This window comes from Melanotaenia boesemani, chromosome 21 (genome assembly GCF_017639745.1).
Source record: "Melanotaenia boesemani isolate fMelBoe1 chromosome 21, fMelBoe1.pri, whole genome shotgun sequence".
NCBI lineage: Eukaryota > Metazoa > Chordata > Actinopteri > Atheriniformes > Melanotaeniidae > Melanotaenia > Melanotaenia boesemani.
This window is the reverse complement of record NC_055702.1, coordinates 25,767,952-25,790,762: the sequence shown is the minus strand read 5'-3', so window position 1 is coordinate 25,790,762 and position 22,811 is coordinate 25,767,952. Positions and strand designations below refer to the sequence as shown.

Here is a 22,811-nt window from a genome sequence, read left to right as displayed (position 1 = left end):
GCGAGGACGCAGCGTTTCCTGCTCATCGACTAATGAAGAAATAAAGTTGATTTCAAATCTGATCCACGGTGGTTTCATTCGAACCAGGCTCAAAATGTCTCCGGTTCTGCTGCTCCTCTGTCTCTTAGCGTCTGCGGTCGGGAAGTTTCCGAGTCTGGACCACATCAGTCCGAGATCCGGAGACAAGGCGCAGGGCAGAGCCGTGGCGGGGCTCCTGAAGCGGCTGCTCGGGAACAGATCCACGGAGTTCGTGGTGTCAGTCAACAGGAGCCTCTCAAACAGCAGCCAGGACGTGTGCGAGCTCAGGTCCACCAAAAACAACAAGATCGTGGCCACAGGCAGCACAGGAGTGGCTGTGGCGTCGGGGATTTACAACTACCTGAAGTATTTCTGTAACTGCCATGTTTCCTGGTCCGGGAACCAGATGGATGTTCCGAGTCCGCTTCCGAAGCTGTCCGGAGTTCTGCGCATCAGCACCCCGCACAGGTCAGTGCTCCGACTGGTCCACGACCAGGTCCATAGACTGGTCCAGGAACAGGTCCAGGAACAGGTTTATAAATGACTCCAAACATCATCTTCAGGTACAGATGAGAGAAAACGAAAAGTTCTGATTTTGAATTTTAGTTTCTGTTCAGTAAATCTGTCATTTCACACCTGGTGAGGAACAGGTAAGTTTAATTAAATACATTACATTGATAGGAACTTAAAAATGTCCCACAGAGAGTTAGTTCTGTTGTTTGTTTAAACCGAATCCATGATTATTTTATGTCATTTTACCAGGTGAAAACATCTGTTGACGTATTTGTTTCACATCAGTTTTATCCAGAAAAGTTTGTACTTCGGTGAAATCAACATCACAGAAATGTTCTTTAATCACACAGACAAGAAATCCAAAACATGACCATTAACAGACAGAATTATAAACACAAAATAAATCATGTCTGCATGATGTCTTATCGTCATCCTTCTAGCTGTAATTAGAAAAATAAAACCTTTATGTGATTATTTGGACTCCCGGCAGCTGCATAGAATTTGTGATGTTAGAGGGAATGATGACTTTCTCCATAATTATTTTTCTAATTTTAGTTAAAAACAATATGGTGCTTTTTCCCTGTGTCTTTTTTAGTCTGTACAATATTATATGAAGGTCAGGTAAACACCAGTATGAAATAACTAAAAATTTAATTATTTAGGCCAAGTCACAGTGTTAAGGCTGACCTTCCTCACCACCTTCCTCATCATCGCCTCCTCTCTCTGAGCTACCTGCAGATTTGATTCTGTCACCTAAATAAATAAAACTGATTCATGTCGAGGAAGTTTTTTTTAGCTTAGTGACTGTTTTTTTTTATCACCATTATTAATGAATCAACATTTGGAGAATAATTTTTGTGGTTAAACTTCTACAATAAGTTCTAAAATACCTCCTGATGTCCTTTCTTTTATTTCCTCCTGAAGTTCTGACTGCAGACACTGTCTGATGCTAACTAACGATAACCAGAGATGCTATCTGTAAACGGAGTGAGGGACAGTCAACCACGTTAACAAGAAACAAAAGAGCAAAGCCAATCAGACCGGCTGAAAAAGGTTATAAGGTGGGACTCGTAGCATCTATAGGGGTTAGAGTTAACCTCCACCCTGTTACAGATGGAGAGCCGGGGTCTCTCCGCTGCTTGGGTGATGGAACAACTCACGACTTGCTGGATTTTGGAAGGGACATGTTCCTACATGTGAAACCTTCGAAAAAAGAGTTCCGTATTTCTATGACTGTATGTAGAGATAACCCAAGTTTCAGGTCAGATCATGAGCAATTTGTTCCTGGAGATAATTCATTAGTTAGATGTGTTCCCAGGTCCCCATGGCAGGCTGCAGGTGGGTTCTCCAGGTTCTACAAACACATGATCCTAGGTCAGCTGCTGGCTCTGAGCATGAGCGGTTCTTCTGTGAAGGGCTGATGACCTTTCCAGGTACCTGGTAGCAGCTGGATTAGGCTCCGCCCCCTGTACTGGACTAAAAGAGTGTAGAAAATGGATGGCTGGATAGATTACATAGTCATATGACACAGCCCGTATACTTATTTTATGCTGAAACCATTTCAGAGTGAAGTTCAGTTTTTACTGTTCCTGGTTTGATAAAAGACCGGTTCCTCTGGCTATCTGTTCAGGTGAACAGGAAGTGAATGTTCCTCCGATAGCAGAGTCTGGTACAGGTCTGAGTGTGACTAGAAACAAATGTCGAGAAATTGTTCAAACGTAACCAACGTAAGACATTTATTATTGTGGAAATGTTCTGATTTGGTACCAGAATGTCCGGTGAGTTCCAGGGCTCTGGACCGGACCAGGGCTCAGGACCGGACCAGGGCACAGGACCTGACCAGGGCTCTGGACCTGACCAGGGCTCTGTTTAGGCTTTATCAGTTTCCAATAAAACATTATTGGTTCATGTTGACCTTTGGTCGGTTTCTGCTGAAACTTTGTGGCTCAGACTTTGTGATTTCCTTTAAGGCTTCGTTGGTTTATTTTCAGACAGTTTACATTCAGACTTTATTGATTTCTATAAAAACTGGTTTCCATTCAGTTTGTGTCGGTTTTCATACAGACTTTGTCGGTGTTCTTTAGGACTTAGTTTGTTTTCAGACATTAAATGTAACCGGTTTCCGTTCTTTCTCTGTTTCAGATCAGACTCTAGTCGGTCTGAGCCTTGTAGAAGCTGCAGAGTAAAACTTCTCCTCTTTTGTATTTGTCATTAATGAAATAGATCTGAGCTCCAGTAGTTGGCTGAAACTTTCCTGCCTCAGTCTTTCTCGGTTCTGTTTGTACTGAAACTTGTCTGCTGTGGTTGTAAACACTCCAGTGTTTCCTCTTTGCTGCTCTGCACATTTACTGCGTCAGCAAAACAGCTTCTTTGAAAATGTTTTCCCACCGAATCGCTTTCACGCTGCTGTTCATCGGACTCGTGCCAACTGATCTAACCCGACCTCAGAAAGTCCAGCAGAATGAAGAGCGCTTGAGTCTTGTCGTGGTCAACACGTTTCACAGAAAAACCGTCATGTAGCTTCACACAGAAACATGCCAGGTTTTTCTGCATGTTTGGGTCTAATGATGTGGGGGGTGGGCAGCAGAGCCCACGGCTGCATGACAAACAGAGTGTTGTTGCACATTGTTCTTCATTGTTCTGGTGGGCTCTGTGAACACTGGCTCTGTGGCCAGAGCCTTTAAAGGACCCTTCCCCACAATTATCTACTGTTTATCGGCCCCCCACCGTTGTGAGTTCTGGGGGAGATGACAGATTCCCATGATTCTAACCAGGTTTATCTAAAGATTTATGAGTTTTCAGTAACCCCTGGTCTCTCCTGGTTATCACAGTGTAAAGAAATGTGTCATGTCATGTCGAAGCTGAGTGGCTGTCGTCTCATCAGTCTGCAGAAACAGCCTCAACAGGCTGGTTTTTACACTGTTGGCCACAACAATTACTACTATAATCCAATAAATTTTGCTGTTGGTCTTTGACATATACAAGACTCTAATCACCACTGAAGGCCCACCTCCCTGATATTTAAAGTACAGAAAACAATTCATGTTTTTTCTTTATAAATAATAATTTAAATAATTAAACTGCATTTAAAGCGTTTAAATCTTAAAAATGGTTGAATGTCTGGTAGTTTTCACCAGGTAGTTTAAGTGATTTGTGAAGAAATAAAAGAAAAATTATTGATGTTTGATGACTTTATAGCAGTTTTTGTGCGTGGACTTTATTGGCAATGAAGGTCCCCAGAGGATGGTAAACTTGAGGAGAGCACACGGTGAATGACGGATAAACAGATGATCGTTTTGCTCTTAAGAAAGACACAAACCGTCCTATAATTTAAGTAAAATAGAAAAGTTTGAAAGATTTTAAAAGCAGCGGATTAGGCGAGTAACCACCCGTTTTCACCTGTCGAAGATTAGTTTTGTCTTTGGGGCGACTGTGTCTGAGTGGGGAGAGGAATATGAAGGAAAATAAAGAAACGGTTATTGATGAGTGTAGAGACAGAGGAGCTGCAGACGTGTCACCTGGAGGATGTTTATAAGTTCCTTTTAGCCAGACACAGTTGAGAAAGTCCGGAAAAAAGCTGTGGCGACACATCCACCTGGTCATGTGACCTCCTGCGGAGACATGTAGAAATCAGGCCTGCTAACATGTAAACATCAGGTTAATCTGACTTCTGATCAGTTTCTCAGAAATCTACCGGATCATAAAATTAAATAATCAGTCGTGTTTGTGGTTTTATCCAGATTAATCAGCTGCAGCTCAGCATCTGACGAACAGGAAGAGTTTAAACTGCTGCTGAAGCTGCAACTCTCTGATCCCATATCGGTGTTTTAACTGCATCCAGCACTGGTTCTGTTAAACGTGCTGCAGCTTCTCTTCATGAAAACAGTGGCTGTGATGAGAAGGTGAAACATCATGTTTGTCCTAAATTGATAGGAGCTGAACTTCTTGCTGAAGGACAAATAACCTCCCAGTACAACACCAGTTCAACAACAGGATGAAGCATGGAGGAAAATTATGTTTGCAGCTAATTCCAGGTTTTACACTCCCCGCGGTGCACTGACACAAATTATTCTCATTACATGATGTGTTGAAAGGAAACTGTAATTCTGAAAAGAGAATGTAATATATAACATACTACATAGATTTGACCAGGTAAAAACACCATTTTACACATAATACAACACGGTTTTATGAAGGAAACAACACAGATTTATGTACTGCTTTTGTTTTTGGGACTTCCTCCTTCTTTCTAATCAGTTGTTCACACCTCCCGGTCGAGTTAAGGTTTAAAAGCAATACTTCATAACTTTCGGACTTTTAAACGCTGAGCTTCTGACTGGTGTTGATGGCACACTGACATTTATAATGTACATACCTGGAACCGTTTCATGCAGCGAGGCTAAGAAACAACACTGCGCTACTTTTTTTTTTCGTGTCAGAGCATTATATTATATCTTGGAGCAAGAGATTAGACAAGAGTCTCCTCCATGTTTCCAAGAAATGGAAGAGGTATCCTAACAGGAAGTAAATAAACAACAGCTGTGGTGGACATCCACAAGATGACAATACCAATCATAAACAACTGTTTTTTACACAACGGTGTGATGACATAACGAACGAATGTGGTGACAAAGTTTCTGTTTTGTGTTTAGATTTCGGTATTACCAGAACGTTTGCACTGTTAGCTACTCCTCTGTGTGGTGGGACTGGCCGCGATGGGAGCGAGAGATCGACTGGATGGCGCTGAACGGAATCAACCTGCCGCTGGCTTTCACCGGCCAGGAAGTCCTGTGGCAAGAGGTACGAACAGAAAACATGTCTGAGCTTTTAAAACTATCCATGAATGTGAATTATAAGATTCAAACAGGTGCATTTCTAAAGGAAAGTCAGACTGGAACTGGGAAATGTTAAATAGCAAACATGGCAGCTGTAAGTGGTTTTCTGTACAGTTCAATTTAGCTTTATTTATACAGCACCAATTCAGAATAACATCATCTCAAGGCACTTTTACAGCCAAACCTCCATCAGGACCAGAACCAGGAAGGACAGCCGTCGTCCTGGACTGGTTGGGGGTGGAGCGGACAGGAAAGAGGGTCATCTAGCAGCAGAACTCTAATCCAGGGATTCCTGCTGAGAAAGAAGAAGAGAAACTTTAACCCGAGTTGTTTATTGTGGTTGTTACAGAGTTTGATGATTAAAAGTAGAGTGTAAAAATGTGATGTTTTAGCTCATAATGATGCAGAAACAGAAAATTGTGAGGTTCGAGTCAGACTTTAGGAGCAGAACTGGTCTAGAGGAACTCGACCTCTGGTGATCAGGATGGAAGCAGGAAGCTGGTTCATGACGTGATGCTGTTGGATGTCAACCTCTCGTCTCACCTGCAGGTGTACCGCTCTCTGGGATTAAACCAGTCAGAAATTGAAGAGTTCTTCACTGGACCAGCTTTTCTGGCCTGGAACCGCATGGCCAACATGTACAAGTTTGGTGGTCCTCTGCCTCAGTCCTGGCATGTGAATCAGCTGCATCTCCAAGTACTGACTGCTCCTCGGGATTGGGACCAATAATCTCTTCATTTCCAAGTTTTCATGTCAGAAATCGATTTAAATAAACTGATTGTGTGGAGTGACTCCTCTTCCTGTTCCTCTGCAGTTTAAGATCCTGGAGCGAATGAGAGCCTTCGGGATGATCCCTGTGCTGCCAGCCTTCTCCGGAAACATTCCCAGAGGAATTCTCAGGTGACCCATCCTTCAATGCTTTTGTCTTAAAACAAATTATATACAGACATTGATACAAATCCTGGCGCCACTGTTGATGTTTTCTCAGAGACTCAACATGAATCATGAGTATTCTGTTTTTTAATGATTTTTTTGGCCCTACTGGCCTTTATTCAACAGTAGCTTGATAGGAAAGGGGGTCAGGAGGAGCAGGGAATGACATGCAGCAAAGGTCCCAGGCTGGGACTCGGACCTGGGCCAGCTGCTCCAGTACGGTGTAGTCTCTGTACATGGGATGGCTGCTCAACCAGTTGAGCCAACGCCACCCCAAATATTTATTTTTGAACATTTATTTAAGCCTAAAAATCCAGCAGATCTCCCCTAAATCTATGTCTTCCACCATCGTCAGTCTCTCAGGAGCAGCAGTGTGTAGCTCTGTGGGGTAAACTGTGATGAATATTTTACCCTTTAGCTGATCTACAGAAGTTTTCCAGGGATTTCTATCCTGTCCAGAAGGTTTTTAATCCAGCCACTAAATATAGTTTTTATTCAGAGACTCTATCTGGTAAATCCACAATGATCCATAATAACAGCTTTATTTATCACATTCCATTATAAAAAGATCACCATCACTACTATGTTGCTAAGAGACCTCTATTTAGACCTGGACATGATGATGAAGCCACTTCCTGTCAGACTTTCCACCAATCAGAGAGCTTAGATTGACGGTAACGTCCAATCAGGAGCAGCCAAAGATCAACCAGTGAGCAGAAAGTTCTATGTGTGTGTGAAAAGAAGAAAAATAAAGCTCCTCTATGGCTGGAATAAAGCCAAGAAGACGTTTCTGATGCACGGTGGCGCCACAAAGCAGCTGAGCTGGAGTTGGTTTAGTGAGGATAGCAGGTAAATAGTAGCAGGAATAACTGGAAATGAGGAAAAATGGAAACATGGAAATAGTTTCTGTTGTGTGTTTGTTTCAATAACAATATTTTTTCTCCTGAAAGCCAAGACTTGAAAGAATGATGCAGATGAGAAAAGGCTTGGTCACTGTTGATCTGTGTGTTATTTCTACAAAGTTAGTATATCTTAGTAATAAATTTTGCTTTCTTCTTCTGGTCGACCTTTATGCTGCTATATCTATTCATACATTCATTTTACATCAATGCAGCATAAAATCACTGAAAGCTTCTCTAATGAAATATCTGGGAGTTAAACTGTGGCGCCCATACTTGGAAGAAACTGTTTTCCAATCATAAACTCTCCATCCAGCTGCTCCATATCTATGGATACAAGTGGACACAAACATTCCTTAACACATCAAATCAGTTTGATTTTCTAATGAAATCAGGAAATATTTCATTCTGGATGGATTTATTATGACATGGTCATCACAGCGAACACCGGTCACAGGACTAAATCTAATAGAGGTGTCTGTTTTTTACTTGTTTCGGGATAAAAACAGTAAAAACAAGTGGTTTTCCTTTTAAGCTGAAAAAGAAAGAAAGACCTAGAAGTAGCCGGATCCGGTCCCTGGTTCATCTCACATCATATTTGCTGTAGTTGGGTCAGAACTTATTATTTCTGTTGTGTTATCCAGACTCTATCCTGGAGCCAACGTAACCAAACTCGGACCCTGGGCTCAGTTCAACTGCAGCTACTCGTGCTCCTTGATCTTAGACCCCCGGGATCCGCTGTTCCTCCGCATTGGGTCGCTCTACCTATCCCAGGTGGTGAAGATGTTTGGGACAGATCACATCTACAACACTGACACCTTCAATGAGATGACTCCGCCTTCTTCTGACCCCGAATACCTGTCTGCTATCAGCCGTTCCATCTTTGCCTCCATGACTGCTGGTGAGCTAAAACCTGACCGTCCTGATCATCTGATTACAAGCTGATATTTCTGGATACAAACACAATAATTGACCCAGTTTAATGGCCCATGGGTGACCTATTACACAGAAGGCCTCTTAGTTCATAAAAGAACTGTCCTCTCTTTGACTCTAATCCAAATCTCTCCCTTCTCTTCCTTCTTTCAGTCGACTCCAAAGCCATTTGGCTCATGCAAGGCTGGCTGTTCTTCAGTGATTCCACATTCTGGCAGCCACTACAGATCCAGTCTCTACTGCACGGCGTGCCCCTGGGACGAATGATCGTCCTTGATCTGTTTGCAGAGACTGAGCCCATTTTCTCCAGGACAGAATCTTTCTACGGCCAGCCCTTCATTTGGTGCATGCTGCACAACTTTGGAGGCAACAGCGGTTTCTTTGGCACAGTTGAAAGCATCAACTCAGGGCCCTTCCAAGCCCTGAACTTCCCAAACTCCACCCTGGTGGGCATCGGCATGACGCCTGAGGGGATTGAGCAGAACCCTGTGATTTATGAGCTGATGAGCGAGCTGGCGTGGCGCAAAGAGCCGGTCAATTTGGCCAAGTGGGTTTCCCTGTATGCAATGCGGCGCTATGGAAGCACAGAGGAGAAGCTGGCGGCTGCCTGGAAGCTGCTGTTCGCCAGCGTTTACAACTGCACCGTGGAGCATTACAGAAACCACAACCACAGCCCGCTGGTCCGCCGGCCGTCCTTTCACCTCAACACCGCACTCTGGTACGAAACGGCAGACTTGTTTCAAAGCTGGAAACTGTTCATCGAAGCGGCTCCTTCTCTTATGTCCAAGGAGACCTTCCGGTATGATCTTGTGGATGTGACTCGGCAGGTCCTAGAGGTCCTAACAACCTCCTTTTACCAGGACATCGCTGATGCCTTCCAGAATAAAAAGATGCTGGATCTGCTGACTGCAGGAGGCGTCCTGATTTATGACCTGCTACCTGAACTCAGTCGTCTGCTGAACAGCGACCCTAACTTCCTGTTGGGGACGTGGCTGGAGCAGGCCCAGTCCAAAGGCCTGGACGAGAAGGAGGCGCAGCTGTACGACATGAACGCCAGAAACCAGCTCACTCTGTGGGGGCCAAGCGGAGAGATCCTGGATTACGCCAACAAACAGTGGGGTGGCCTGATGGAGGACTACTATGCCCAGCGATGGGGCCTGTTTGTCCAAATGCTGGTAGAGTGTCTGGAGGGTGGAATACCATTCCATCAGGACACCTTCAACACAGCAGTTTTCCAGGTGGAAAAGGGATTCATCTACAATGGGAGGAAATACCCAACCAAACCTCAGGGAGACACTTACCAAATCGCCTACAGGATTTTCCTCAAGTACTATCCACAGGCGCTGAAGACACTATAATAAGCAGAGATTATAAAAAAACTGTTTCCAGTCACAGCAAGAAGAATGTCTTCCTCCGTCTCTTGATTGTAATTTAATTGTACATACTGGGAAATGGTCCATTTAGCAGTACCTTTTAACCTTACAGGCACTTCTGTTCCAGTCCTGATCCAGACTCATTTCTCAACCTCTGCAACATGTTTTCTCTCCTCTCTTTTAGTCGTGTTCAAACTATTTCTCCAGCATCTGTGAAGGACTTTCTAGGAATAGATCACCAGGATCATTGAAAAGACTTTCCAAAGCTCTTCTTTGGATGTTTCCGCCTTTTGTTCTGTTCTCTGTCCAGATGAGCCACACTAATTCAGTAATTTTGAGATCTGGGTTCTGGGGAAGACCCGTCCCTCCATCAGACCCGTTGGCAGTAATTTTCAGTCTAGTTCTGGTGTCATGTGGCATGCCTTTTTTCTTCGTTTCCATGGAGACCATTTCTGATGAGGCTTAGGCCAACAGTAAAAGGATCAACTGAAGGTCCAGATGCATCTCTCAGGTCCTGGTTTAGGTCTTCGCTGGATTTGTTCCTTTTTCTTCAGGACATCCCTTTCAGATCCTGTTAGTCTGCTGTAGAAAGTTTTAGTCTAAAATCCTGTTTTCTGTCAGACTATCTGACCTTTGCTGGTTTTCACAGATCAACTAAATAAACAGAACAAATGATGCGTCTTTGTAACAAAGAGCCTAAAGAGCCTGTTAACTGGTTCTTTGTTAAGTGGTCTGTTATGTGTCGACACAACTTGAGTTAGGAAACGGTTTTCTGCTTGAATGATTCATAGGTCAGAGTTATGTTCTCTGAAAATGGTCAGGTAGAAGAACCGGACTGGAAATGAGGTACTGATGAAGATCATTTCTAAAGTTTACAAGAGACAGAGAAGCAGCCGTGGGGACTGGATCAGGACTCTGGATCAGGATGTGGTTCTGGATTCTAAAGTCAGAAATACTTCTGATAACACTGACATGGACCTAAACCCTAAACCTGCAGCGCAGCTTGGCGGTGATTGGTCCTCTGGTGTGGTGCCTTCAACCCAGCCTCTACTTTCTTTCCTTTAAAATAATCAGTGTATTTTTTTTATTAAGACAACTGGATGGATGCTGCTAATAATAAGGAAGTCGGTCTGATTACCAAAAGGACTTTAACATGAACCAGGGTGGGTGTGGGGCTGAAGCAACCCTGTACATGTGGAATCTGTTAATATGGGAATCATTGTGATGTTAAGTTTCTGTTTGCGTGTCAGTGAAATGTGCACAAGTTAAAATGGATTTAGAAAACTTGAGAACATTCTACTTTCCCCATGAAAAGCAAACGCATCTGGATGTTTCTTCTTCGTGCGGTGGAACATGCTGAGCAGCATCAGCACGTCGGTTTGGTTTGACTTTACGTAAAAACTTCCTCTGCAGCTCGGGACAGTCCAGCCAATCGGCAGGAGGTTGTTTAATCACTGACGTCTTAGCATGTTCCATGTTCTCACAGGAAGAAATGTGGTCAGAAAAACACCCTGAATGATGGTGATTATTACTTCACGACTCTAAACACGCTGATAATATATGGACTTTATATCTTGTAAAAATCTTTCTTGTGTTTATTTATCATGAACATTCACACTATGAAATGAGGTTAACACTGTGGGAGGTTACTGAGCTGGACATAAAAAACAAACTACAAAGTAAAGCTAATAGAGGGGTGTGTGCAGGAACTTATTTCTTCTTCTTGCTGGTGGAGCCTTTCAGGACTGATGTTACGAAGCTGCTTGTTGTGGATTTGCTCTTCGTTTTGGACTTTCTCGCGGCTGCAGTTTTCTTCGCCGTCTTCTTGGTTTGCTTCCTGGCTCCCTTGGTTTTAACTCGAGGTATGTTCTTGGTGGACAGTGTCTGTTCTCGAACCAGGTCTTCTCGTCCGATCTCCACCATGTGGTCCTCCCAGGACTTAATTTCATTCTTGTAGCGGATTTTGTCGTCCTCGGCCAGCTGTGTGTAGACCTGAGCGGAACAGAGGAAGTCAGGACGCTGACGAAGGAGGAATATGAATAATAGAACAACAAACCTGTTTCTGATGGCTGAACAGATTCCTCCAGTCCTCCAACAGAGACTTCAATTTAGCCTGAAAGACCAGCAGTGATGATTTTAGGAAACAACACGTCTCATTGTTTTAATGACAGTAAAAAAAAAAAAAAAGCTATAAGCCAACAACTAATCTTGAATCCTGCGACCAAGATGGAGGGCAACACCTCCTGAATGTTAAGATGGTACCAGACTTAAATGTGACGGAGTTCCTGACCTGGGTGGTGGCTCCTCTGGCCTCTTCAAAGTGCTCCGACATGAAGATGTTAAAAGCAGAACGAGGACGTTTGGGTTTCCCCAAAGTGGTCAGCTCCTGAAACACAAACAGAAGACAAGCAGGATTTTATCACCCATGTCCTCCTTCCTCTACCAGCCTCTCCAAACGGAGGTCAGGAAAGGATTTAGTATGCAAAATGGTTAAAAATGTGACACGAGAAATTTTCAAGGATCTAAAGTCGCACAACGTCTAACCTTAAAACTCTGTTTCTGACTGGTTGGATGGCGTTGGTGACGTTTCTGGCGGCGCCCGAGGCTGAAAACGCACCATGCCCCAGGCTAGCCACAGATATAAACACACTGGCCATTAGAACATGGCTAATTCAGCAAAGAAACGCAATGAGACATTTTCGGAGGAAGAGAGGAAAAGAAAGAGGGGGAACGGAACAAGAGATAAGACAAGAGTTAAGATAAGACAGACTTTTACTGTCCGGAGAGATCTCAAAGAGACGGGATGTGGATGATGCCGGATCAGCCGTTGCTAGGGGAGGTCTCGGAGAAGAGACAGGAAGAAAACGATGCTGATTCCTGAAAAACTATCCAACAGGCTTTGTTTTAGATGTTTTTGATATTTTAGTTTGTTAAACTACATCTCAAAATATGTAAAGAGATGGAAAAGAAATTTTATTTCGTCTAGGGCTGGGTGTCACCACTAATTTCCTTAACGATTTCGATTAAATCCGATTCAATATCAATTCATTTACAGATATTTATGTAGAAGCATTTTTTTCTGAAAGACATTGTCATAACAATTTTTTTAAAACAAAGAGCCTGTTTACCATCACAATAAGATATCTGGGAGTAATCACATTACTGTAATAATCCAATCTTCTGAAATACGACATTGAAAAGATCGTTGTCTATTTTACCGGTCCATTATTGGAATTATATCGGAGTACATGCGTACACGATGACGTAACTTCCTGTTATTTTCAAAACATTCTAATGTGTTGCCATTCAAAGGTCTGCGCACTTCGAAGTGCAGGTACTTCGGCTACGTACTGTCCCATTTGGAAGATGCCTCTGAATCCACCCTGCACACCTGCATCCTTCACAGCCTCTTTTCTCCCAGAATTCATTGTGCACAAGATGACGGCGAATGAGCAACAACAGTCTGGAGAGTACGTTTTTCATTTACCTCACTTTAGTAGAAATTTGACTAAACTAAATTAATTAAAACATGTTTGTTAAATGGTGGCATTAAAATACTGTAATATTTTATATTCATGGATTTTAAAGGAGTTAATGAAGATTCTACCGGCTGGAAAACAGCAGAGCCCCAGCTAGTTTTTTTTTAAATAAATTATAACTCGATCAACGTTAACGGTGATTATTAACGTTCTATGATTTGCAAACTTAGTCATTTCAGAGGTTTGAGGAATTCTCATCGGCTAGGTAAACTGCCCCATTTCAGGAACGGAAAGCAGCTTCAGAGTGCGCAGACTACGTAGGACCCTCTATAGCCTACATAGTGTGTGCACTTGTGTGTAGGCCCAAAATCGGGACAAAGCTTCTGTATTTGTTGAACATGGCAGAGTCCGCGGTCTTAGCGTTAGCTGCTAATGTGGGAGCCCGTGGTCTTAGCGTTAGCTGCTAATGTGGGAGCCCGCGGTCTTAGCGTTAGCTGCTAATGTGGGAGCTTGCGGTCTTAGCGTTAGCTGCTAATGTGGGAGCCCGCGGTCTTAGCGTTAGCTGCTAATGTGGGAGCCCGCGGTCTTAGCGTTAGCTGCTATGTGGGAGCCCGCGGTCTTAGCGTTAGCTGCTAATGTGGGAGCCTGTGGTCTTAGCGTTAGCTGCTAATGTGGGAGCCTGTGGTCTTAGTGTTAGCTGCTAATGTGGGAGCCCGCGGTCTTATGGCCAATTTATGCTCCCTTACATACGTAAATAGTGAGGTTCTCATACTTCCATGCGTCTTTTGTGTTGCCATAGTTGTTAAGTCATTTTCTTCGCTAGCAGGCAGTGCTAGGTTCAGAGTTAACTTCCGCAAGCTGACATCAGTTTCAGGCACTGTTTGGTAACGATAATGCATCATTATAAAGTTGTTTCCCACAGTCCAACACGCCATTAACATTCGCATATCCCTTCTACAAAAGCTTGCGCAATTTCAACAGTTGTCCTCGTCTTCCTTCTTCTGCTTTTTTATTCCCATCCTTCCTGATCAACTTCTTATTCTCTGGTTTGTTTCCTTGCTGGTCAGATGTCAGGTATTCTGCTCACCCACGACGTCCGGTGGTATTGCTGTGTTTTTTGCATCAAGCATTAAGATACCAAAGCTCCCTGAAAACGGATCAAATTATGCGTGCAACCGATGCAGAAAATGGACAAAACTGTTCTGCCATTTGTGTCGAGCATAAATGGGCCTTTAGCGTTAGCTGCTAATGTGGGAGCATGCGGTCTTAGCGTTAGCTGCTAATGTGGGAGCATGCGGTCTTAGCGTTAGCTGCTAATGTGGGAGCATGCAGTCTTAGCGTTAGCTGCTAATGTGGGAGCATGCGGTCTTAGCGTTAGCTGCTAATAAGAGAGGCAATAAGCTGCTAAATAGTTTACAGGTAAATGTAATCCAGTGGTGAATGAAAACATCTGAATGGAGCATTATCTTGGAGAGAGAAGCTGATTGGACGGAAGCGACACAGGCAACCTCTCAGCATCGATAAGTCATGCCAGAGTAGCGGCACTGTTGTCACCGGAAAAGAAAATCTTAATAAAAACAAAATCTCAGAGTTTTATGAATCAATATTGGACTAATTAAATTTAAATCAAATGGATTCATGGATTTTTTTTAACCCGGCTCTATATTAGTTTCACTTCCAAATGGAAAAAGGTAACCATGTAAAATACAACACCATACGTAATTATCCTTAACTAAAATGTAGATATTTTTAAAACAAAATAATGTTATCGTCATTAGAATTAGAATTTGAATTAATTTCCATCTTAAAGATTGTGAGTGTGTATATCCATCTTTTTTCTTATTTTTTACAGCTTTCTCTCATTCTTAAATTATTAATTTACTTGTTTTTTTCTTTTGGGTATAACTTCTTACATATTGTCTTCATTTTTATTCCTCTGCAAATCTAAACTTTATCACTATAAAAGAAATCAATAAAAAGTTGCGGTATTATTAAATAATAATAATTGTGAGAGGTTGTCGTACAGGTGTTCTCCTGAACTGCAGCATCAATCCATCAGGTTTTCAGTTTTCCCCCTGAATCTGGCTGCAAGGTTTCAGACCATCAGATGAGGACGAGGTCATCCTTACCCTCTTCTTTCTGATGGCCTTCCTCTTGGCCAACCTCTGCTTTTTCTCCACGGCCTGCTGCTGGAGCTGAGCTGGAGTCAGCTGGGCCTGGTATCTCTGGAGGTCCACCTTGAACTGCTCCCTGGCCTGGAGAGAGGCGTCCTGAAAAGGCTGTGATGGAGAGAAACCACATCAGGAGGATGTTCTTCATCAGAATCTGAGCCTTCTGTGTAAAATAAAAAAGTCAGAAATACCTGCTTCTGCTCTGGAGTCATTGTTCTCCACTGCTGGGCGATTTTCCGGATCATATCCACCGATTTGAGTTCTGTAAGGAACAATCAGAGCCGGTTGCTGAACATAGAGGTCTGGAGTGTTGGAGCGACCTGCTGCCACTAGAGGGCAGCGTCAGAGCCTTTTGTGTTAAACTCCATCATCACTGCTAGGTTTAACTTCACTGAGATCCGGATACTATTTATAACTAACCAAAACAGTTAAACTTATTAAATAAATATTAACCAGATTATTTATTCACTGTCAGGAAACAACAAGAGGGGACCAGAATAGGTGTTCTTGTTTCTTATAGGATGATAATCTGACTGAACACCAACTTCTGAGGGAGATTTTGGTTCTCATTGGAGCAAATTACTTTCAGCTGGTCCAGACATGGTTTTAGGGTCAGAGTTAGAATCAGGTTCTGGTCAGGAGGGTCCTCTGGCTGGGTGGGTTTCTGCTTTTAATGCACCACACTGTTTCAGGACACACAGAAAGGGAATGAAAACAGGTAGATCAAAGACAAAGTGGTGGTGGAAGTTTGTCTGGTGCTCCCTGGCCGGTGTAGCACCAACACCAACTAACTACCTGAGCCTCCTCAGGTGGCTCAAGTGTAAAGATTCTGGACTCGATCCATGTGGGATCCTGTGTGAACCGTGTTGAACAACATGTGTTTCCGCTTGTGTTGCTTTGTTTTCCTTGCCTGTTTTCATGGGAAAGTACAACAGAGTTCTCCTCCAAACTAGCGGATTAAATCCTCCCGGTGGGATGAAACATGAGGCAGGTGTGATAGTGGAGGACGTCTCAGCCGGGAAAGCAGGACATGAAACAGGAAAACACCTCCTGCAGGATAACCAGCAGCTTGTAGCACGAATTGAAGGAAACGTTCAGTAACTGCTTAAATCCTGCTGATGTTTAGTGAATGGAAGTCTGATATTAAAGGTTTTCCTGGAATTTGTAATTTTAGAGTTGTGTACCACTCAGGTTGGATCGGCTGGACAGCTCGTGATGTAGTTTTATTTATGTGTCAAACAGCAGCTGGAAGTCAAAGCTGGCCGCATGTTTTCCTGCTTTCTAAAGAAATGTTCAAAAGCATTTTATTATGTAGTTTCAAGAAAGAAGCCTCCAAGTCCAGGCAGAGGTCCTGGAGCCTTTTCATCTGGTTTCTCAGAGAAATCACAGTTAATATGTAGGATTTACTTACTCTGCACACAGCAGAGGAGACTTTTTGTTAGTTTGGTTGGTTTGTTGCTTTATTATTATTATACAAAAGATAGAAATAAATAAAACTTAAAGACTTATTAGGAGTGTTAATGTGATTTTATATATTTATAAGGTTGGGAAATAAATAAATGCAGAATAATTGTGATAATTTCTCAGATAATAATCGTACCAAGAACATCCAGTAAGTGACATATAAAGAGTTTCAGGACCCAGTTTAACATCCTGCTGCTGAAGATAATGAAACAAAGACGCAGCAGAGCAGGAAGTGATGAGTATCCACACGACGAGCTGCAGCAGGTCGGTTAACTTTCTGAAGACGTTAAAGTTCAGGCCGACCCAAAAACATGGACGACACGTCTGGCGTGACGGGATGAGTGGAAAATACGGAGAGAAAACAGATGAGACGTGAAAGCAAAGAACAGAAAAACACAAAGACAGAAATGGCATATTTCTCCACTCAGTTATATTCTGTTTATATTTCTCTTTTACTAATCTATCTCTCCTCTACAGTTTCATCTTTCTTTTACATGAAGTGTTTTTTCCAGATGTTAAACTCCTTCTGTGTGTCGGCTCAGCACACACACTGATCCACAGACCTGCGTGGATCGATAAAGCCAGGGGAAACAGCACCAGAACCGGACATGCTGCCTCCGAGCTGTGAGGAGACGGGAACTACAGAAATACTCCAGCGATGGGAAATCATCACATCACAGTGGGTCTGGTGGCGAAACGCTGCCGTCAGAGCGACACGGGACGAGCAACAGCTGGATCTCATCGGAACCTTATAAAAGAGTTTTTTCCAAAGGAGCCTGGATCTAAAAAGATTAAATCACCTCAAATTCAACATGCTACAAGAACTACTCCCTAACATAGAGATTTATCTGTTTACGAGCTGCAGATTATTTCTATTTCTTACTAACAGTAAATTAGAGCAACAGCCTGCTCACTGAACGTTTGAGACGTCTGCTGCAGAAGACGTCCAGCAGAGATGGTTTCTGCAGAAAAACATCACATGATGATATAAAAAATTCCCCCAAAAATTGGGTGGATATGCAAAAAATATAACAGAATGCAACAGTCCATCTTTCCATCTGAGAGACTCTGCCTCTCTGAAATGCTCCTTTTATACCCGGTCATGTTACTGACCTGCTGCCAGTTAACCTGATTAGTCGTCAAATGCTCCTCCAGGTGTTTCTGCTTTGTACCAGGTACTTTTCCAGCCTTTTCTTGCTCCTGTTCCTACTTTTTCCAGACATGTTGTTGCATCAGATTCACTATCAGCTCATATTTTCATCACATGGTGAAACGTCTCAGTTTAAACATGTTATGTTGTTTATCTTCTACTGGGATAAAAGATGGCTTGATGAGATTTATAAATCATTGAATTCTGGTTTTATTTCTATTTTATTGGGGTGTGCATCGTGTTATGTTTACCTGGGCTTTGTCTCATCACGACTGGTTTCTGTTGCTGAACATATCTCATATATCCGTTAAGTGGTCTCTTCGGGGGTCCGCTGGTCTGAGATGTCAGACACTTCACTGGGCTGATGCTAACAGAGGAGAAGATGCTCGTAGCCCTGCAGATCAAACACCATGTTACCGAACACTTGAAGGTTTTACTCAAATAAAAACTTCTGTTCTCGCTGATGACAAGTCCACAAACAGCCTGGTCGTTCCTTAAATCCACATCAGATCTTATAAACTTGTGCTGTCATCTCCTGCACCTCCAACCATCCGGGTATTAAATGCTCTGAAAAAGGTCTTTACAGACTGGTTTAACCCTTTACCAGTCTTAAACGGTTTATGTTACCAACAAGTCAGATGGCAGTGTTCCAGGTTTAGTATCCGTGCATGGAGGACCACGCTGTAGTAAACCAGCAGAGGGGCTACCTCTGCAAACTAAAGCTAACTAACCCAACTCAGACAGCTTGCTATTAAACCTGCACTAAAGGCAGTTCTAGCTGTAAATAAACAGATTTGTGTGGCGTTAACTACCTGAACGGGGCTGCTGAGTGGGAGAAGACGCTGAACGACCTCCCCAACAAGCTAACAGCTGCAGTTACCAAACTGTACGGAGCCATGCTGGCGTGAACACGTTAAACACAAAGAAGAAGAACCGGAGCAGAGTCCAACCGAACCGATGGCCCACGAAACCCGTGCATTAATTTCTATTTCTTATTTAGACCGTGTTTCATCGCGTCCCTCTAGCAGCCATGAAGGATCTTCTAAGGCGCCTTAAGCGTCTCCTTCTTGGTTTCAAAGCGGCTGGAAAACAACGTCTCTGTGCGTCAGCGCCACCTGCTGGACTGGAGGGTGAAGTTTAATTTAATTTAATTTAATTTAATTTAATTTAATTTAATTTAATTTAATTTAATTTAATTTAATTTAATTTAATTTAATTTAATTTAATTTAATTTAATAACCAATATGTACAGATTACAAGACATTTTACTTGTGTGATAGAAAGGCTGAGAGCTTCTTTTGTTGTTGCTGCTGTTTTAAAGTTATCAAAGTAATACTGAAAAACAAAGGTTGTTTAGTTTGTGTTTTAGTGATTGCAATACACTTTTCTAAAAGAAGGCATCTTGTTTAATATGTGACTTAAATGACAAGCCCTGGTCAAAGATTACTTCAAGTTTGATAAGGAGCAATCCATCGTCTAAGCATTTAGTTTCTAGTTTGGTAAATTTATTTAATCTACCGACTTCTGCTTTTCATAGATGTTTGAGCAGATGACCTCAATGTGGGGATTTCTGTTCCTGCTCTATCAATTCCGGACTTCAGAGTTATTCATCATTTATATTTACTTCCCTCTGAATCTGATGGCAGAAACACGTCTATAAAATTGGAACAGGAGCAACAAAAGACTGGAAAAGTACCTGGTACAAACCAGAAACACCTCGAGGAGCATTGGACAACTAATCAGGTTAACTGACAGCAGGTCAGTAACATGACTGGGTATAAAAGGAGCATTTCAGAGAGGCAGAATCTCTCAGATGGAAAGATGGACAGAGGTTCACCAGTCTGAGACAAACTGGCTCTAAAATGTGGAACAATTTCACCTGGTAGCACTGAATCTCAGAACCAGAGTGAACACCAGGATTATTACAGATGGTATTTATTTAGGGAAACTACTTGCACCTTTAGCTGTGTTGTTCATTCCACAGAAGCAAATTCTACCTGGTTGTACAAGTTTTTCAGGCTTTCCATCCATGTAAAACACAACAGGTGGTTTTATTTACGGGGAGAAAAAAATCAGCCAAAGACAAATTTCCCTGCTTATTTTATATCACTCTTTCTAATGCAGAGATGTTTATTTTCCCATCTAAAAGAGTAATTTCATAATAGTATAACTTTAGTCTTTATTCATAAAGCACTTTTCAATAGAATTGTTATAAAGTGCTTTACAAATTAGTTAAAAACAGCAGATAAACTGAACAAATTCAGCTTGCAATGGGACAAGTAAATAAATAGAGTCAGCTTATTTCCTCTGGCAGGTTGTTCCAGCTCCGGGGCCTGGACTAAAAATCTCTTTGCCTCTTTGTTTTCTGGCTGGAACAGATAAAAACATGTGCCTGAGGACTGCAGGGTGCATACAGGGGTGTAAGGTGTTACAAGGTTAGATCTATAAAATGAGCAGAAACCATTGACAGCTTCAGAAGTATTTGGTAAAATTAGTCCTAAAATGTACAGACAGCCTGTGTAATGATGCTAACAACGGTTTCATCTTATATTTCCCTGATCTGGTTAAAGTCCTGGCAGCAGAGCTCTGAACTGTTAGTGGTCTGTGTTTTCTGATCAAGACAAGTAAAAAGCATGTAACAATAATCCAAATAACACATTTAAAATTACCTCAGTATCTTCAAAAAGGTTCAAATGATCTTATCTTTGAAATATTTCTGAGATGATAAAATCATGACTTTGCTACCTTTATTGTACAATCCTCAAAGTTTAGCTTGTGCCGCGGTTCCTAGAAGCCGGCTTCATGTGATCCACTGAGGGATGGCCGAATTTCACAGCCATCTGCTGGGCTCCGATTAAAAAGTTAAGTAAACAGAGTTTTCAGAAATCTGGTGTTTAAAGTAGTACTATGTTCATTTCTGACCTGGTTCTGATTCATTTTGATGGCGCAGTTCGTCGTTGCCCAGCAACGGAAAACAACGCTTTACCACCTCATTTTGCTCTAAAGCACCGCATCACATGGCAGGAACTCACACACTGGGGGTTTTGAACGTCATCATGGCTGATTCATAAAACAAACCCAAGAAGACATTACTGGAGGAAGAGAGGAAAAAAAGAGATAAAACAAGAGTCAACATCAGGCTGACTTTTAATGGCTGGAGAGATCTCAGAGAAGAGACCGGAACAAGATGATGCCAGATTAGCCGTTTTTAGGGGGAGGCAGTGAGAAAATCTGAGAAAATTCAGTAGTGGGGCTTCAAAATCTAACAAACGGTCGTGAAAAGCAGAGCTTCTCAACCTGGGGTCTCTGACCCCTCAAAGGGGTTCCCAAAGAGCATGGGGGTCCATGAGCTTTTCACTGAGTGTGTGTTGCTGCTAAAATTAAGGTCATGTCCACACAGAGAAGAGTTGAGCTGTATCTGCTTAAGTTTCTGCTCATCTGAACATTTCGTTCACATGGACGCAGCATTTTGGGAGCCGGAAAACACAAACTTTTGTACCAGGTCCCAAAGTGAATAAACGTAGGAGGTAGTTATCAAAATCTTGTCTTTCGTGGTAACCTGGATTTTTCCTGCATCATTTCATTAATAAAATATGTCTGATAAATGTGCCGGTGCAGATGATTAATCCTTGTTTAATAAAAAGGTAAGCCAGCCCCTAGCACAGAGGTCGACAACCCACAGCTCCAGAGCCCCATGCGGCTCTTTCATCCCTCTGATGCGGCTCTCTGGCTTTTAAAAATAATAAAATGTATATTCAATTAAAAGGTATTTTCACACTTTGCCACGCGTCTGAAAGAAGTGAAACTTCCTGAGCAGCAAAGGGCTCACACTTCCTGAGTTAGAACAGCCAGATTGGCTGGAAAAGCTACACTTCATGCACTCTAAAAAGTACGTCAGGAGACCGTTTACCACCATTTAATCAACTGCATGGCTGCAAGATAAAAAATGTAATTTATTGATTTAGGCAAACCTGTAAAGTTACTAACATTATTTTCATGAGTTGTGTTGACATAATAATGTTGATAATTACACCAACATAATATTGTGTGTAATTTAAATAAAAAGTTTTGCGTTCATTGATTTAGAACAAAATTCAAGTTGTAGTAACGTAATAAAACCTATGTTTTCTCCACCTTGAGTTGAGGATTTCAAGTCCCTTCTCTTCACTTAACATGCCTTGAAAAGTTCAGAAAGTTAAAACTGTGTTTGAGGACCTGCAGGGTGAAAAAAATACCATACAAAGGATATTTTTAAAGTGGGTGTAATTTAATTTACAAATACATTCTACTAAAACAATGAATCGGGCTTATTTGCAATTGTGATTTGACCAATAGGTGATACACCGAGATTAAGCTACACCTGCTAATAAAGTTGATGAAATAGCACAAGTTAGCTTGTACTACAAGCTAATGTGGGTCATCTTTAGCAGTGTAATTTAGTCTTTCTACTCTTTAGTCAAGGAGAGTAGTAGATAAGAATTATAAAGTTTCATTAGACAGATCTGCTCAGCTAGAGAGGATTTCCATTTGTGCAATGTGAAGGAAAATCGTGGTTTAATTTTTGCTTATTCGTGTAACCGTCAACTATATAGTGTAATCTAAATTCAAGTTATTCATGGGCCTATTTTTAAAAATCCTTTGTCATTCATGTAACCTTGTAGTTACACAGTAGTCAAATTGTTGTTTGACTAAATTTAGTTGAAGGGTAAGAAAGAAAGAAGGCTGTTTTTCTGTTTTGGGAATGAATGTTATGGGCTTGTTATGTGTAACAACTTGTGTCATCTTTGGATGTTTTCCCACTGGAGACCCAGGTTTTGTGCAGGTCACAATTGTTTAAAATGTATTTCGATGTGTTTCAGAATCTTCTATACTAACCTAAGAACCAGCTCGGTCTTTTATACCATGCCATCATTTAATCCTCAAAGAGGTGAACTGATAGATGACCAAGCATTCTTTGTTAAAATTGTTCATATCGTTTCAAATAATGACTGCTGCAAAAACATGTTTTCTACATTCTTTTTAAAGAATGCAGAAAACATTTTT

At 42.0% G+C, this 22,811-nt stretch overlaps 2 protein-coding genes across 2 annotated transcripts; one reads left to right on the top strand and one right to left on the bottom strand.

Annotated features, from left to right (window-relative positions):
- The first annotated feature begins 8 nt into the window (after window positions 1-8).
- Window positions 9-10,735, top strand: naglu (N-acetylglucosaminidase, alpha). Its single transcript, XM_041974207.1, has 6 exons — window positions 9-486; window positions 5,184-5,331; window positions 5,916-6,062; window positions 6,181-6,266; window positions 7,843-8,099; window positions 8,285-10,735. Exons 1-6 carry the CDS (start codon window positions 95-97, stop codon window positions 9,487-9,489), a joined length of 2,235 nt encoding a protein of 744 aa, XP_041830141.1. The 5' UTR covers window positions 9-94; the 3' UTR covers window positions 9,490-10,735.
- A 343-nt stretch (window positions 10,736-11,078) lies between these two features.
- On the bottom strand, window positions 11,079-18,852 carry tfam (transcription factor A, mitochondrial). The gene is made up of 7 exons (XM_041974209.1): window positions 18,581-18,852; window positions 18,020-18,162; window positions 15,346-15,416; window positions 15,113-15,262; window positions 11,795-11,890; window positions 11,561-11,617; window positions 11,079-11,496 (listed from the first exon to the last, which is right to left on the bottom strand). The coding sequence occupies exons 1-7, from the start codon at window positions 18,664-18,666 to the stop codon at window positions 11,215-11,217; spliced, it is 885 nt and encodes a 294-aa protein (XP_041830143.1). The 5' UTR covers window positions 18,667-18,852; the 3' UTR covers window positions 11,079-11,214.
- Window positions 18,853-22,811: the final 3,959 nt, after the last annotated feature.